General features: G+C 34.9%; 4 protein-coding genes across 4 annotated transcripts; all 4 read right to left on the bottom strand.

Moving 5' to 3' along the window:
• Positions 1-513: 513 nt before the first annotated feature.
• Positions 514-2,555, bottom strand: LOC17887983 (ATP-dependent RNA helicase DEAH12, chloroplastic). Its single transcript, XM_023783811.1, has 4 exons — positions 2,208-2,555; positions 994-1,760; positions 863-910; positions 514-613 (listed from the first exon to the last, which is right to left on the bottom strand). The coding sequence occupies exons 1-4, from the start codon at positions 2,553-2,555 to the stop codon at positions 514-516; spliced, it is 1,263 nt and encodes a 420-aa protein (XP_023639579.1).
• Positions 2,556-4,280: 1,725 nt separating this feature from the next.
• LOC17890162 (ATP-dependent RNA helicase DEAH12, chloroplastic) lies at positions 4,281-6,366 on the bottom strand. Its single transcript, XM_023785007.1, is given in 5 exon segments — positions 4,281-4,570; positions 4,688-4,833; positions 4,835-4,886; positions 4,990-5,732; positions 6,135-6,366. Coding segments are annotated over 5 exon segments (1,299 nt in total). The 5' UTR covers positions 6,297-6,366; the 3' UTR covers positions 4,281-4,374.
• A 2,156-nt stretch (positions 6,367-8,522) lies between these two features.
• Positions 8,523-10,234, bottom strand: LOC17887722 (E3 ubiquitin-protein ligase dbl4). Its single transcript, XM_023783810.1, has 3 exons — positions 9,910-10,234; positions 8,846-9,584; positions 8,523-8,757 (listed from the first exon to the last, which is right to left on the bottom strand). The coding sequence occupies exons 1-3, from the start codon at positions 10,232-10,234 to the stop codon at positions 8,523-8,525; spliced, it is 1,299 nt and encodes a 432-aa protein (XP_023639578.1).
• Positions 10,235-10,661: 427 nt separating this feature from the next.
• LOC17888296 (putative exosome complex component rrp40) lies at positions 10,662-13,050 on the bottom strand. The gene is made up of 9 exons (XM_006294833.2): positions 12,773-13,050; positions 12,600-12,674; positions 12,327-12,413; positions 12,065-12,121; positions 11,656-11,748; positions 11,344-11,416; positions 11,161-11,236; positions 10,985-11,075; positions 10,662-10,900 (listed from the first exon to the last, which is right to left on the bottom strand). Exons 1-9 carry the CDS (start codon positions 12,821-12,823, stop codon positions 10,778-10,780), a joined length of 726 nt encoding a protein of 241 aa, XP_006294895.1. The 5' UTR covers positions 12,824-13,050; the 3' UTR covers positions 10,662-10,777.
• Positions 13,051-14,987: the final 1,937 nt, after the last annotated feature.

Here is a 14,987-nt window from a genome sequence, read left to right as displayed (position 1 = left end):
ATTTTAAAATCATTAGTTGATTAGCATGTAATTTTTTTTTAAAATACAGTCTCCTAAAGTCCTTTATCCAATACACTTGATTATAAATTTCTTACTGAAGAGACTTTTAAAACAGATCTTTTTTTTCTGTCAACTGCAATTTTATTAAAACTTGTTGTGGTACCATAAGTAAAATACAAAGCCCAAAAGAGGGAAACTTAAGCCGGCGAACGACGAAAATGTTCCTGGAGTCAAAGCCGGCGGAAATAGAAAGTTCTCCGGAAACCAAAGAAAAACAACAAATAGAAAAGAAATTTTCAAACCATATCAAAAGAGAGACAAAACCGAATTTTAAAAGCAGAGGCAACCGGCGAAACCTTAAGAGAAACAATAAAATCGAGAAACAAAAGTTCTCTTAATCTGAAGCGCAGTCGAATGAGATTTACCCAGAATGCCCAAAGCCAATTCGAGGATAATATCTACCACCTCCTACCACGCTGAGAACCAATCTCTCGAAACCAGTAACCAGGGACTTCAAAACACGGCGAGCAAATCACCGACAGCGACGACGACACTGAACAGTTTGGATAGAGTCCTTAACAGAGCTAATTTCAATATAATCTCAGTTTTATCAAATAATTCAATAAACTAAAATAAAAAGTGAATAAATGGTCGCTAATGACTTATAAGTCTGAAAAATTGAAATAGAGTAGATTGTCATTATCGTCTTCAATATCCACATTCCACTTCGTCATCTTCTTGATCATCATCGACGACATCTTCGTCATCATCATCGACGACATCTTCGTCATCTTCTTCATCTTCATCTTCATCTTCATAACCGTGACCCGTTTCTAGGCAACCAGAAAGGCAATTCTGTTGGTTCTCATACCATTGAGTCCCACAGTTGTAGCAAAACTCATATCCACATCTACACAATACCACAAAAAAAAAGAAACTAAATTGAGCTATTTGTTTGTATACGGTAGCATAATAAAGTTAAAATACATATACCTGCATGTCATGTGATTGCAACCATGAGAAAGTTCAATCAAGTGTCTACACTTAACACATTGACGCCACATATTGTAGCTAGCTAGAGAGTTTAGCTTCAAAACATCAACTAGATTCTGATCACCGTGAAGTTTCTTGTAATCATCACACGATAAATTAGAATGCGATGGCACTTTACAATCAATGCAGAATAGTCCACGGCACTTGACGCATTCTCGAACACTTGATTGGTATGAGGTTTCATCATCAGCAGATCTTGAAAGCTCGGTTAGGGACATTAACACTGAGCAGTTTGGATATGGGCAATAGATTCTCTCTGTAGCGGGGATCGAGTCCTCTTTCGTCCTTTGTTTCCACAACTCTATCAGATTTGGTGTCAAAACCTTGATACAGCTTTCAAGAGTAAGCTCAAACATGCATCCATAAGCAAGACATGTTGGAAACTTTCCATTAAGGAGCTTCACTTCCACGTACTGTTTCACACAAGAAAAGCAATGACGGTGAGAGCAACCCTCAGTACAGAACATGCGCTCAGCATCTCTTTCTTCAAGACAAATGACACAAGTTTCTCTTTGTGATGATGTCTCCGCATTTACGCTATTGCTTAAGCTTTGAGAGTCTAATTCTTCTCTCGCAAGTCTATAAGCAAACTTAACATCGTTCCGCGCAACGAAATCAACTTCACTAGAAGTCAATTTTTCTCTAAGTCGTTGGACTTCTTCCACAAGATGGACAAGCTTCTTCTTAGGCTTCTCTTTACCACTTAGCTGCAATGAAAATTACTATTAATTCTCTTCAAATCAAGACATTGTTACTAGAGCATCTTTAACATATAAGCCATTGAATTACCAAAAAGCCCAATACTATGAGACAAACAAGCCGCCATGACTAGCTCATGTAAATAAGGTTCTCTAGCAAAATAGATTACTATACAAAGTGTGTAATGAACATCATTGTCCTTAACCTAGAGAGTTCTCAAAAAGGCAACTCTCTTTATTCCCATTTCAGAATCAATGTATTACTAATCTTGGTGATAATCTAAAGCTCTCTCCCTTTCTTTACATTTACTTGCACACACAATAAAGCTCCATGAGCTATCTAATTTCTAGCTTAATAACTCATTTAAGCACAAATTTTCTTGCTTTGAGTTTTCTCACGTTGATTATAACATAAAATAACAAAAGCAATAATAACAAAGAAAAAGAAACACTTACGTATTGGTATATACGATGGTCATCGCAATAAATCACCACATTCTTAAACCCTAAACCTAAGGATTCATTTAAACCATGAATAAGTGCCGTGATCTCTACTCCTTTGCGGCTAATCTCGGCGTTGTTGCTCAATGTTTTCTTAATCTTAAACACCAATTCATCCATGTTATCGCACATCGCAACCCCAAATCCAGCATTCACTACAGCCGTCGTCTCGTTACTTCTGATCACAAAACCCTTGAAGTACAATCTATAGACGATGGTGGATTTAGAGTTTGGAGTATCTTCGGTTGTTGTAGAATCTATACACCCTTCCTTGGAGATCAAGTTTATGTCGTCTCTTTCCATGACTGATAATAAAAAAAAAGTGATAAATCTCCTAAGTTTTCTTGTGGAGATCACGAGAGGGACTAAGAGCTTTGCTTGAGAAGTTTGTTTAATAATTTCTCTTTAATTTCTTTAATATTTGGGTGCAATCGTTTTTGGATAGTGTCCATCCATATTCTCTGATTTTAAAGAAGTTTGTTATTATTCTTTTATTTTTTTTTTTAACATTTTTACTTTCAATTTCTAAAAACACAGCATAAATACAATTTTTTTCAAAAATACTGTACAAAACTAAAACCAAATTTTTTTAACATTTAAAACTAAACCTTAAATCTTTTGACTAGTGAATTTGATGAATTACATGGGAAAAATAATAACAAACTATATATGTATACTCCAATGACTTCTTCCCTATTCTTGCCATTTCACAAAGAGTATCGTTTTAATTTCTCTGTCGTCCTCAAAGTATCCCTTAATATTTTGGTGCAACCGTTTTTGGATAGTGTCTATCGATTCTCTGATTTTAAAGAAGTTTGTTATTTTTCTTTTTTTTATAACATTTTTACTTTCAATTTCCAAAAACACTGCATAAATACATTTTTTTCAAAAATACTGTACAAAACTAAAACCAAATTTTTTTTTAACATTTAAAACTAAACCTTAAATCTTTTGACTAGTGAATTTGATGAATTACATGGGAAAAATAATAACAAACTATATATGTATACTACAATGACTTCTACCCTATTCTCTCCATTTCACAGAGAGTATCGTTTTAATTTCTCTGTCGTCCTCAAAGTATCCCTTAATATTTTGGTGCAACCGTTTTTGGATAGTGTCCATCGATTCTCTGATTTTAAAGAAGTTTGTTATTTTTCTTTTTTTTATAACATTTTTACTTTCAATTTCCAAAAACACTGCATAAATACATTTTTTTCAAAAATACTGTACAAAACTAAAACCAATTTTTTTTTAACACTTAAAACTAAACCTTAAATCTTTTGACTAATGAATTTGATGAATTACGTGGTAAAAATAATAACAAACTATGTATACTCTAATGACTTTTACACGATTCTCTCCATCTCACAAAGAGTATCGTTTCAAGGTTTTTATCTTGTTTCACAAAGAATGTCGTTTTGTGTTTCCAATGGACCTTTAAATACTTAATTAGAGAGAATTTATTAATAAAGAGTAAAAATATTTTTTTTATTTTTCTTAATTTGTGTGAAAAAATGTTAGAATGATACTTTTTATGAAACAGATGAAATATTACTTTGTTACAACATCAAATAAACAACAGAAGAATAATAAAGTCGCAGATCGATTGGCTAAAGAGAGCTTCCCTTCCTTTATTGACTATATGTTCTTTCTTTCGCTCCCAATTTTATTGTAAACCTCCTCTTTGAGGATCACTATTTCAACTAATTAATGAAAGCTGTTTTAAAAAAAACAATTAGTTTGATATTTATTATATCTATATATTATTCTACCAAACTGTAAAAATTTATGTAAAGTATCATTTATCACAAAAGAAGATATAAAACATATATCAATTATTCGAAAAAATACTCTGAGACCAAAATATTATGGCTAACACTAAGTTTTCAATTTTGGCCGCATGTTTTTGATTACGTACTATATCTAGTATTAGAAAATTGAGTTTGATGAACAATAACACTCTACTATTATAAAAACAAAGTTTAAAGCCCAAATAAAAGATGTTATACTAAAAGAAATGCACCATTAAAAGTCTTAAAGCTCTCAAATTAAATATCATAAAGAAAGAGAAAAATTGCCAAATAAAAAAAGATGGAATGTTGTTGATCCAAAAGAGATATTAAAGAGTATAATAATCTCTGTAAAAGTCCTCATCGAAGAAGCCTCCTTCACCTCCAGAATTATTAAAACCATCGTAGTCATCCCAAACATAATCATTTCCATCATCATCATTCACTTCTTCAGTGGTAAAATCTTCATACTCTTGTACCACATCAGGATCAATGATCAGCGTCTGTTCCTGCGCATTGTCGTAGCTACAAAACAAACCAAAACATATTAGACAAATGACAAGAATGCTGCCATGGGTTTAGAGTAATAAAATGTGAGTTATATAAGAGAACAAAACATCACTGAGCGGTTTGGTGATCGACAAAATCTTCGAAGTCATGCCAGCGGTTACCCTCGTCGTCGAAGTAGCATTCACACATATCCTCTTCACAAGAATGTTCTGAGTCATTATCATCATCGTCGTCATCTTCATCATAACCAATACCTTGGCAACCGGACGGGCAAGTTTGTTGGTCTTCCTTCCATTCAATCCCGCATTGGTAACAAAACTCATATCCACATCTACAAAATGCACACATAATGAAAACATTATGATATAGAAGTAGTCCAATGAAGCAATGTGGTTAGAAGATATAGCGTAATCGAGTGATATATAAATATATACCGGCAAGTCATGTGGTTGCAGCCAGAAGAAAGTTCAATCAAGTGCCTACACTTGACACATTGTCGCCACATATTGTTGTTTGCGAGAGACTGTAGCTTCAAGTCATCTACTAGAGGGTCAGGGTGAAGTTTCTTGTAATCCTCACACGACAAATCAGTATGCGATGGTACTTTGCAATCAATGCAGAAGAGTCCACAACATTTGATACATGACCTGACATTGGATTGCTCGTCTTCATGACTAGAAAGCTCGGTTTTGGACATCAGCATTGAGCAGCTTGGATATGGACAATAGATTTTTTCGGCAGCGGGAACCGAATCCTCTTTCATCTTATGTTTCCACATATCAATCAGCTTTGCCGTCAAAACCTTGCTACAGCTTTCAAGGGTGAGCACAAACTTGCATCCATACTCAAGGCATGTAGGCTCAATTCCGCTAAGCAGCTTCACTTCCACATGCTGTTTCACACAAGAATAGCAATGACGGTGAAGGCATTTGTCGGTAAAGAACATGCGCTCCTCATCAGTTTCTTCAAGACAAATACCACAAACTCTTCCTTGTTCTGCCTTCACATCAACACTGCTGCTTTGAGAAGCTATGGCCTCTCTTGCTAGCCTAAACGCAAACTTAACATCGTTCCGGGCAACCAAAATAGTGTCAATACAAGCCATTTTTTCTAGAATGCTTTGAGCTTCTTCCACAAGATGGTCAATCTTCTTCTTAGTCTTCCCTCTACCAATTATCTATAACCAAAATCAAATTCATTATCCTTAAACTAACACACTAATTATATCATCACATCATTTCTATTACTCTTCTCAGATTCTACAATAAGCAAGAGTACTTTAGTAAAACCTTACGTTATCATACATTCATACCTAAAATAATACAATCATATCTTTGATCACTCACAAAACTAGATATGTCACCTTATCGTTGGAGTGAGTTAAAAATTTCAAAGTAACACTACCAAGCAAAAAAGAATAATGATAATATTGTAACATATAATACAATAGTAACACTACCAAACAAAAACGAATAATAATAATATTGTAACATGCAACAGTAACACTACCAAACTATTGTAGTCTAATGATTCAGAATAACCAAAAACCAATACAATAACAAAGAAGAGAAACACTTACAGATTGGTATATCCAATGGTCATCGCAATAAACCACAACGTTTCTGATCCCCAAATCATAGGATTCACTTAAACCACGAATCAGTCCCATAATCTCTACACCTCTACGACTAATCTGATTATCACTAAATGATTCTTTCATCTCATACAACAAATGATCCATCTCATCGCAAATCGCAACTCCGAATCCAGCAACACTCACTGTCTTAACCTTACCGTCCACCAATGTCGTCTCATCACTCACCAAACCCTTGACGTACAATCTATATGTCACATTGTCCAAAAACTTTGCCGCTGAAGAAGAACCTAATCGCCGTTTAGGGTTTGGGACATCACTAGTTACATCAGAATCTAATCGTCGTTTCTTGGAACTCAAGTCTAGATCGTGTCTCTCCATGTCTGTTTTGTTATTTTCAATTGGTTTTGTCGTGGACATATATGAAGACTAGTATATAGACGAAGAAGAGAGAGGTGCACTAAGCGTGCTTGAGAAGTTGCCAATTAAATTTCTAATTAATTGCTTGTTATTAACGCACCGGGATATTTGTAACCGTTTTGGTATTTGTATCGATTTATTTTCCTAAATATAATTTAATTCCCATTATTATGCCTGTTATGATGCTTTTGACGTTAACCTATGATTTAGACTAATCCTGATGTATTTTTTTTTGGCAACTAACCATGATTAGGCACATGGCAGCATACGGAACCGACCATATTCGTTAACCAATAGGAAGTTAATTTGTGTCTTGTGTTGATCTAAAGAGAGAATTTTAGGGAGGGAAATTCAGGATGAATTAACCAAGACAGCATTATAATTTGAACTAGGCATGTCAATCAGGATGTCCCAGCTCAGCCCAAAACCGCAAAACTTACATATATTAAAGTCTGGTCCGAAAAAAAATTTGAAACTATATTTTAATATCCGATCCGACCGTAACAGCGTTATAAAGCTTTTATGAGATTTTTTGCATTTTTATTATGAGCAAAATAATATGTCAAAATTTACATATATATATATATATATATATATATGTTTTAAACGGATTTCTTGGCATCAGCTTCACCTTTGGCTTTATCTGCATAGCTTTGATGAACAGAGAAGCGAGAATTTGGTGATGCAAATTAAACATATAAAAATTAGAAATGATGTCTTAAATATGATTTCTCAAAAATGATGGTACGGAAGCTTAAATTGAATATTATCGATTTCCCTTGATGGTTATGTATATTTTCTTTCAATAATACTCAATCTAAAGTCCCAAAGAAGACTCTTTAATCCTATTTCATTGGACTTTGATTCTTTACCACAATTGATTGTCAGCTGTGATACAACATAGCTACGCTACATAGAAGATAGTGATGCTATAGTATGGACCTCTTTAGATTTGCAAGGCCCGTGTTAGACTATAAGCAATGTAGGCAAATGCCATGGATCCAGATATAATTTTTTAAAATTTCTTAAGGTTTTTGGGCATTTTTTGCAACAAAAAAAAAAAAAAATTATTAACAGATTTTACATTTTTTGGAATTTGCCAAGGGTACTTTTCATCGATTAATTAAGAGGGGGACTTGGCTTTGTACAAAGACATGATGAATGTCTCTACTGGATACTGTTTTATGCTGTTTATATTCGTAGAGATAATTATGGGGTTTTGCTTCCCATATCGCAATTCACAACAGAAGAACAAAGCAAAGATTTGGTATGTAACAAAGAAGCAATGAAAATCAAATGAAAATGAAAAAGTGTATGTGAGCACATTTCTTTAAACAAGCTTTAATCGCTTGAGGAGAGGATGTGATGAAAGAAAACTCACAAATTATTAATAATGATCAAGACAGAGCCCTAATAACATGTGTGTTTTGCAAATTACAAGCATCATCTACATGTTCATATTGAATCCACACCAAAGGTCCAAGTGCAGCATTAACCATGGTCATTTCATTGTTATAACTTGACATGAAGAAACATGAAAAGAAGTCACTCTCTAAAGGGTAAGAAATCCTTCCACTGACAATATTAAAAAGTACACATTGTCTTAACTAAACATTCATTTTCAAAATAATTATAAACCATAACATTTTAGTACTTTTTTTTTTTTGACTTCAAACATTTTTTTAACATTTTTAACATTTTAATAACATTTTAGTACTATATATATACTACAATTTCGCAGAAAAAAACGTTAGTACATTCAAACGTGATATAGCACGGATTATCCCCTAGTTATAGATGATCAAAACAAAAAAAAAAGATGTTAAAGAAATACACACCACCAGTATCCTAAAAAATCCTCAACAGATCATGGAGAAAGAAAAAATGCCAGATAAAAAGATTGAATGTGTTGAAAACAAGGTCTAATCTCTGTGTTGATGACCCAACCAGAGATTAAAGAGAATAGTAACCTCTGTAAAAGGCTTCATTAAAGCCTCCTTCATCGCCAGAATGAGTTAATCCTCCATAGTTGTTGTAGTGGTAGCCCCAATTGTGACCTTCAAGGTCATACTCATCAGGAGAAGGATTCTCAAACTCTTGGCCGCCAATACCTGCGCAACCTGACGGGCAACTCTGTTGGTTGTTCTTCCATTCAATCCCACATTGGTAACAAAACTCATATCCACATCTATATAATGCATACACAAAGAAAACATTATGATATATAATAATTCGAATGAAGTAACGTATTCGGAGTAATATATAAATATATATACCTGCAAGTCATGTGGTTGCAGCCAGAAGAAAGTTCAATCATGTGCCTACACTTGATACATTGACGCCACATATTGTTGTTTGCTAGAGACTGTAGCTTCAAGTCATCTACTAAAGGGTCAGGGTGAAGTTTCTTGTAATCATCACACGACAAATCAGTATGCGATGGTACTTTGCAATCAATGCAGAAGAGTCCACAACATTTGACACATGACCGGACATTAGGTTGGTCAGCTTCACTGGAAAGCGCGGATTTGGACATCAGCGTTGAACAGCTTGGATATGGGCAATAGATTTTCTCGGACGCGGGAATTGAATCCTCATACATCTTATGTTTCCACATGTCAATCAGCTTAGATGTCAAAACCTTGCTACAGCTTTTAAGGGTGAGCACAAACTTGCATCCATACTCAAGGCAAGTCGGCTCAATCCCGCTAAGCAGCTTCACTTCAACATGCTTTTTCACACAAGAAAAACAATGACGGTGAGGGCATATGTCGGTAGAGAACATGCGCTCCTCATTGGTTTCTTCAAGACAAATACCACAAACTCCTTCTTGTTCTGCCTTCACATCAACACTGCTGCTGCCTTGAGAAGCTATGGCCTCTCTTGCAAGTCTAAAAGCAAACTTAACATCGTTCCGAGCAACCAAAACCGCGTCATTACAATACATTTTTTCTAGAATGCTTTGAGCTTCTTCCACGAGATGTTCATACTTCTTCTTAGTCTTCCCTCTACCAACTACCTACAACGTCAATCAGATTCATTCTCCTTAAACTAATTAAGACATTAACTATATAATTATCATAGCCATTATCTCTTATGAGATTCTACAATAATCAAGACTTTTGCAAAAGCTTACGTTATATATCATTACATATAATAACACAATCGATATGGTTACCATATAGATAACATTGTGACATGCAAAATCACAACTATAACTATAGCATATACACATCATAAATAAACCAAAGAGAAACACTTACTGAATCGTTAATCCAATAGTCATCAAAATAAGTCACGACGTTTCTAATCCCAAAATCATAAGATTCACTTAAACCACGGATCAGTCCCATAAGCTCTACACCTCTACGACTAATCTGAACGTCACCGAATGATTCTTTAATCTCATACAACAAAGTATCCATATCATCGCAAATCGCAACTCCATATCCAGCAACCTTCACGGTCTTTTCATTACCGTCCACCACTGTCGACACATTACTTACCAAACCCTTGATGTACAATCTGTAGCACACATTGTCTAAAAACTTTGCAGCCGCCGCAGAAGAAGAGCTCTCGCCTTTAGGGTTTGTGAAATCTCCGGTTATAATTGAATCTATTCGCCGTCTTTTGGAACTTGATTCTTGTAGATCGTGTCTCCTCATGTCTGATTTAAGTTTTCAAGTCGTTTCCTCGTGAACATATATAGACTTTGTGTATATAGATAGAGGAAGCTTAGTACTAAACCGTGCTAGAGAAGTTACTAAATAAATTATCTAATTAACTGCTTGTTATTAAATCCCCACAATGTGTAACAGTTTCTGGTTTTCGTATTATCGATTGATTTTCCTATATTGAAAAATTAATTCCCATTAATATGCCATTTATGATTACTTTTGACGATAACCTATGCTTAGACGAATCACTAATGTTTCCTTTGATATACATATGGTAACTAACCGGGTTTTAGGTTTGTATCCATGGTTTGGCACTTGGCAGCAAAAGGAGCCGGTTTAGTTAACCGGTATGTAGGTTTAGCCGTTTAGGTCCTTTAGGTCCTTTAGGTCCTTTAGGAAGTAAAGAGTTTAATATGAGAGAATTTTAGAACTAGGAGAAAGGCATGGGGAAGAGTTGTATAACTTGTAAGCGACTTCAATACAAAGGGATCAAAATACTACAAACACAGAGATGTGAATCAAAGCATATTTTCACTCTGAAATTTTCTCCAGCAATTTCTCTACCATGATTCTTTGCTGTGTCCCGCTTAAAGTTTCAGAATTCATCAACGCATTGGCAACGATAATCACTACACGAGGAGAAGCCGCATGCACCTGAAAACAGACCAAAGGTATTAAACCATGTGATTTCCAGTTACATTGTTTTGAATCTTAGGAAGCAATCACTGTGTTTCTTACCCAGACTCTCCCATTTAAGCCAAATGCAGTCTCGAACGAGAGTTTCTTTCCAAGAGCTTCGAGGACTGGGCAAGTTGGTGAGCTTAATAACCTAATAAGGACAACAAGAGATTCAAGACGAGGAAGCTGCATATGGAGATAGCTATATAAGGGAAGAAGACTAAGACGAAACTCACATTCTTGATAGACCAGTCGAAGTTTCAAACATGAAACCATCTTTCAAGGGACCAAATCCTGCAGCCTTTCCACTTGCTATTACATTTTCCAACAAGCAATTGCTTAGTCTAAACATTAATGCGGCGAAACAAGAAAGGTTTGACTTTTAAAGGTTTGTAAGAAAACATAATGCATGGACTTACCATCAGTACAGGACACCTCTGGGTTCATTCCTGTGTTTGTCTTCACAACCCGAACATATAGAAGTGTACCTACCTGTTTCAACAAGTTGTTAAAGCTCCCGAAAGAAACACGCCAAACAAAGTTAAACTGCCTATTATGCCAATAAAGTACCGAATCATTTCAATATCACGCACAATCAAACATGTTTCCAGGGAATTTTCCAAGATACTATAAAGGCCATTCTAGCATCTTAAGCAACCGAGTGTAGTTACCAGCTAGAGACTATTCTATTGATGTTTCAGATTGAACAAACATATTCAGAAGGTACTTGCCTCAAACTTGGGTATATTCCTCCTTGTTCCTCCTTCAAATGCTAGCACGGGGAGCAGAGCCAATTGGGGTCCTTTAATATCTACCCAAAAATTCTGCAACAAAACAAGAGTCAAAGAGAATCAACAAAACTTTGGTTGATAAAACTAGGGGCAACCCTAGATAAATGCTATTTCAGCCTACTCGTTTACTTCTGATCGAAGACTATAAACTATATTGTCACTGCTCTCAAGTCTCCCATCCAGGCTTAACTAACAAAAAAATTTTACAAGCTAATCTTGGCGCTGAGAAAACTATGCTCTTCAAAGAAACAATGATTGAAGTCTTTGAAATAGTAATAGAGCGAAACAGAGATCAACATTCTCTAAACATGATGTGTCCATAATAATAAACCGTATACAGAGTACTTACATCTGATTTAGAATCAACCACAATGCCAAGAACTGTATCCTCAGGGCGAGGTATATACTGCAAAAAACCCACAATAGCAAAGTCAAAAACTCATTACATACAAACTTTCCAAACTATAGTGACACCTTCCACTTCTCAAGACACAATGAATAGTTAGTTGACAACAATCTAAATATCAATAACTAGTACAACCAATAGCTATCAAGAAGAAGCTCCACAAAATCAACAAGGTAGAGTATGGTTTTAGCTATGTAGTTCTCACCCTTTTATGAGAACTCTCCACCCAATACTTATTTGGCTTAGAGAACCTAAACTTCCCAGCTCTCATAGCAGATATCGCATCATTATCCTAAAACAAAACAACACCACAAAATCATATGTCAAGCTTATAGCCTTGCAAAGTTGAAAGCTCAAACTAAGCAAACAATGTTAATTCCAAAATTCAACAATGAACTAAGCATAAATTGAATACAGAACTGAGGAAAAAAAAAACAATTTTGAAAAAAGTTTGAAGATTTCGAAGAAAGACAAAAACCTGACGGAGACCACTGCCGAGTTTGATTGTTTGGTTAGTCATGTTTGACAAATCAAGAACAACATCACCTGGAACCTGAAACCCATCTCAAAAAACTTAAACTTTTCTTCAATTCAAATCCCAATCTAAAAAGATAACCAAAGAAGCAGAGATTTTTGTAGAGAAATACGCACGACGGTCTGACCGATGAGGCTTGTCGGCGAGGTAGAAACTTCAGTACTCATCTTTCTTATTACGTCGTAACGAATAAAAACACCAATGAAGCGAAACAGAGTATGAGCAGAGCTGGGAGATAGAGAGAGGAGTAGAACCCTAAAGAATCTAAAACCCTAAAGTTTATTGCTTTGAGATGTTGATGAAGAAGACGATGAGAACCCCGAACCAAGATTTAGATTGGTTATGCGTGGTTTGTTTCTGTTTAGTAAACCGATGTGGTTATCTTGCTTTAGATTTTTTTTTTTTTCTCCTAAAGTTATTATTTAATTCATAGCAAAGCTGTTACAAACAGATTACCGCCCAGGAAAGCCCATATAGATGCATTGCTTTATGATTCACCATTATGTAATATGATAAAACTTAGCTTCAGATCTAACAAAAACAAAAATACTTGTATAAACATACAAGATAGGTTTGTCAACTCTCGTGAAACTCTGTTAAGAGACAGAGACGAACCAAGGCTGACAATTCCTCTTTACTGAAAGTAAACTAACATCTAACAAAGGCGACAATAAGATAACACGGCAACGAAAAAGCCATGTTTACGCCAAGAACACAGCAACGGAAAAGCCATGTTTACTGTGATATTAGACATCATTCAGACACAAAAATCGACAAGACATGTCGAGGACGATCAAAGATAAGAACTCCTCTCTCTCTTGAAAAATATTTTAGGAGAGAAGAAAGAGAAAGGTTCTTGCTTTAGATTACAGATTTTAGTTTTTGACGTTGGTTTTTAGATTTTGCAAAAATATAAATAAAATATATATTGGAAAAGATATTGTGAAAAAAGATTCTCAAAAATCCATTGGAACTAGATTTTGGATTTTGTTAAGAAATTCGTTAAAAAAAACATACTTTTAATTTTCTTAAGAATCATTTTTTCTCAAAACTTTGAATAATTAAAAATATATTTTTGGAAAAACTAAAACAAAAAATTTATTAAAAAATTATAATACTAATTTTTCTATAAAAAATAATAGTTCTTGAATCATTCGTATGACTAGAAAACCAATAATGTTAGGGGTTATTGTCAAATTGGGACTTTTTCCAAAAATCTTTGAAATAAGGATTTTTTTTTTAACTTTTATATTTTTCAAGGGGACATACACCTTACATTGAACCGGCCCAAAGCCATCATGCCCAAAAATAACATGGCACCGGCCCAGAACAGCGCATAGGCCCCCTAAATTACAAGGCTTACGACAGCCAAAACAGGCGCAGGCCCAGCATACAAGGTTTCCAACAACCCAAAGATGGCACACAAGCCTAAATAAGAGAAGAAAGAGCAAAGAGAACAACAAAGGCCCATCGAGAAGGCCCAACAACCAAACACGACCTGCAATACACAAAAAGTTACAAGTTGAGACAGCCATCAACATTAACAAGGCTGAAAAACAGAGAACCAAGAGCTCATAAGAGAAGGTCCAGGACGCAAGCGAGATAAGGCCCTAGAAATAAGGAATTTCTGTCCATGCTTATGGATTTGAGTAATTTTCCCAGTGTGATTTGTCTTTTCTAACCCTGCTAATATGTGAAGAGGTGAGAAGATCATTTTTCACCACCGGCAACTTGTTCCGATTTCGAAGATCTCTAATCACCGGATCTCAAATCTGAACTTAAGAGGCATCACCATTAAAAGCTAAAAACGAAAAAAGCTCCATCACCCAAATTCCTTTAATCTCAAACCAAAAGCATTAAGAAACACATCATTCCACCATTGCAAATCGATCTTCAAAACTAAAATCGGATATATGTTCTCTGAATAATATCTTTAACTCCACTGATCAAAATTAAACCCTAAGAAACCTTATAACAGGTGAACCCAAGGGGAAAAGATAACAAATTCTGCTTTTTTTTTTTTTTCAAAGTTTTGAGAAGATTTATTTTTTTAAGTTTTCATCTTCGTTTACCAAATTCTAAAATAATCAGCATAATTATCAAAGATCCGCATCTCCAACACGGATGAATCTGTTCACATACTAAAATAATGTCTTAATCCTAATATTCCATAAATTATAGATTCCAGAGAAAATATATGTGTTCTTTGAAGCTGTTTATCATAGTAAGTGAGAGAGAGTTAACAGGGTTAAATCTATCATTCCACAACACTGAGAAATGCCTTTAATATAGAAGCATGGAGATAAATGCCCGATTGGACAATACCTATGG

Source organism: Capsella rubella, unplaced genomic scaffold (genome assembly GCF_000375325.1).
Source record: "Capsella rubella cultivar Monte Gargano unplaced genomic scaffold, Caprub1_0 scaffold_4, whole genome shotgun sequence".
In the NCBI taxonomy this organism is placed as follows: domain Eukaryota; kingdom Viridiplantae; phylum Streptophyta; class Magnoliopsida; order Brassicales; family Brassicaceae; genus Capsella; species Capsella rubella.
Note: the sequence above shows the minus strand (reverse complement) of the source record. Positions and strands in the feature narration are given on the sequence as shown.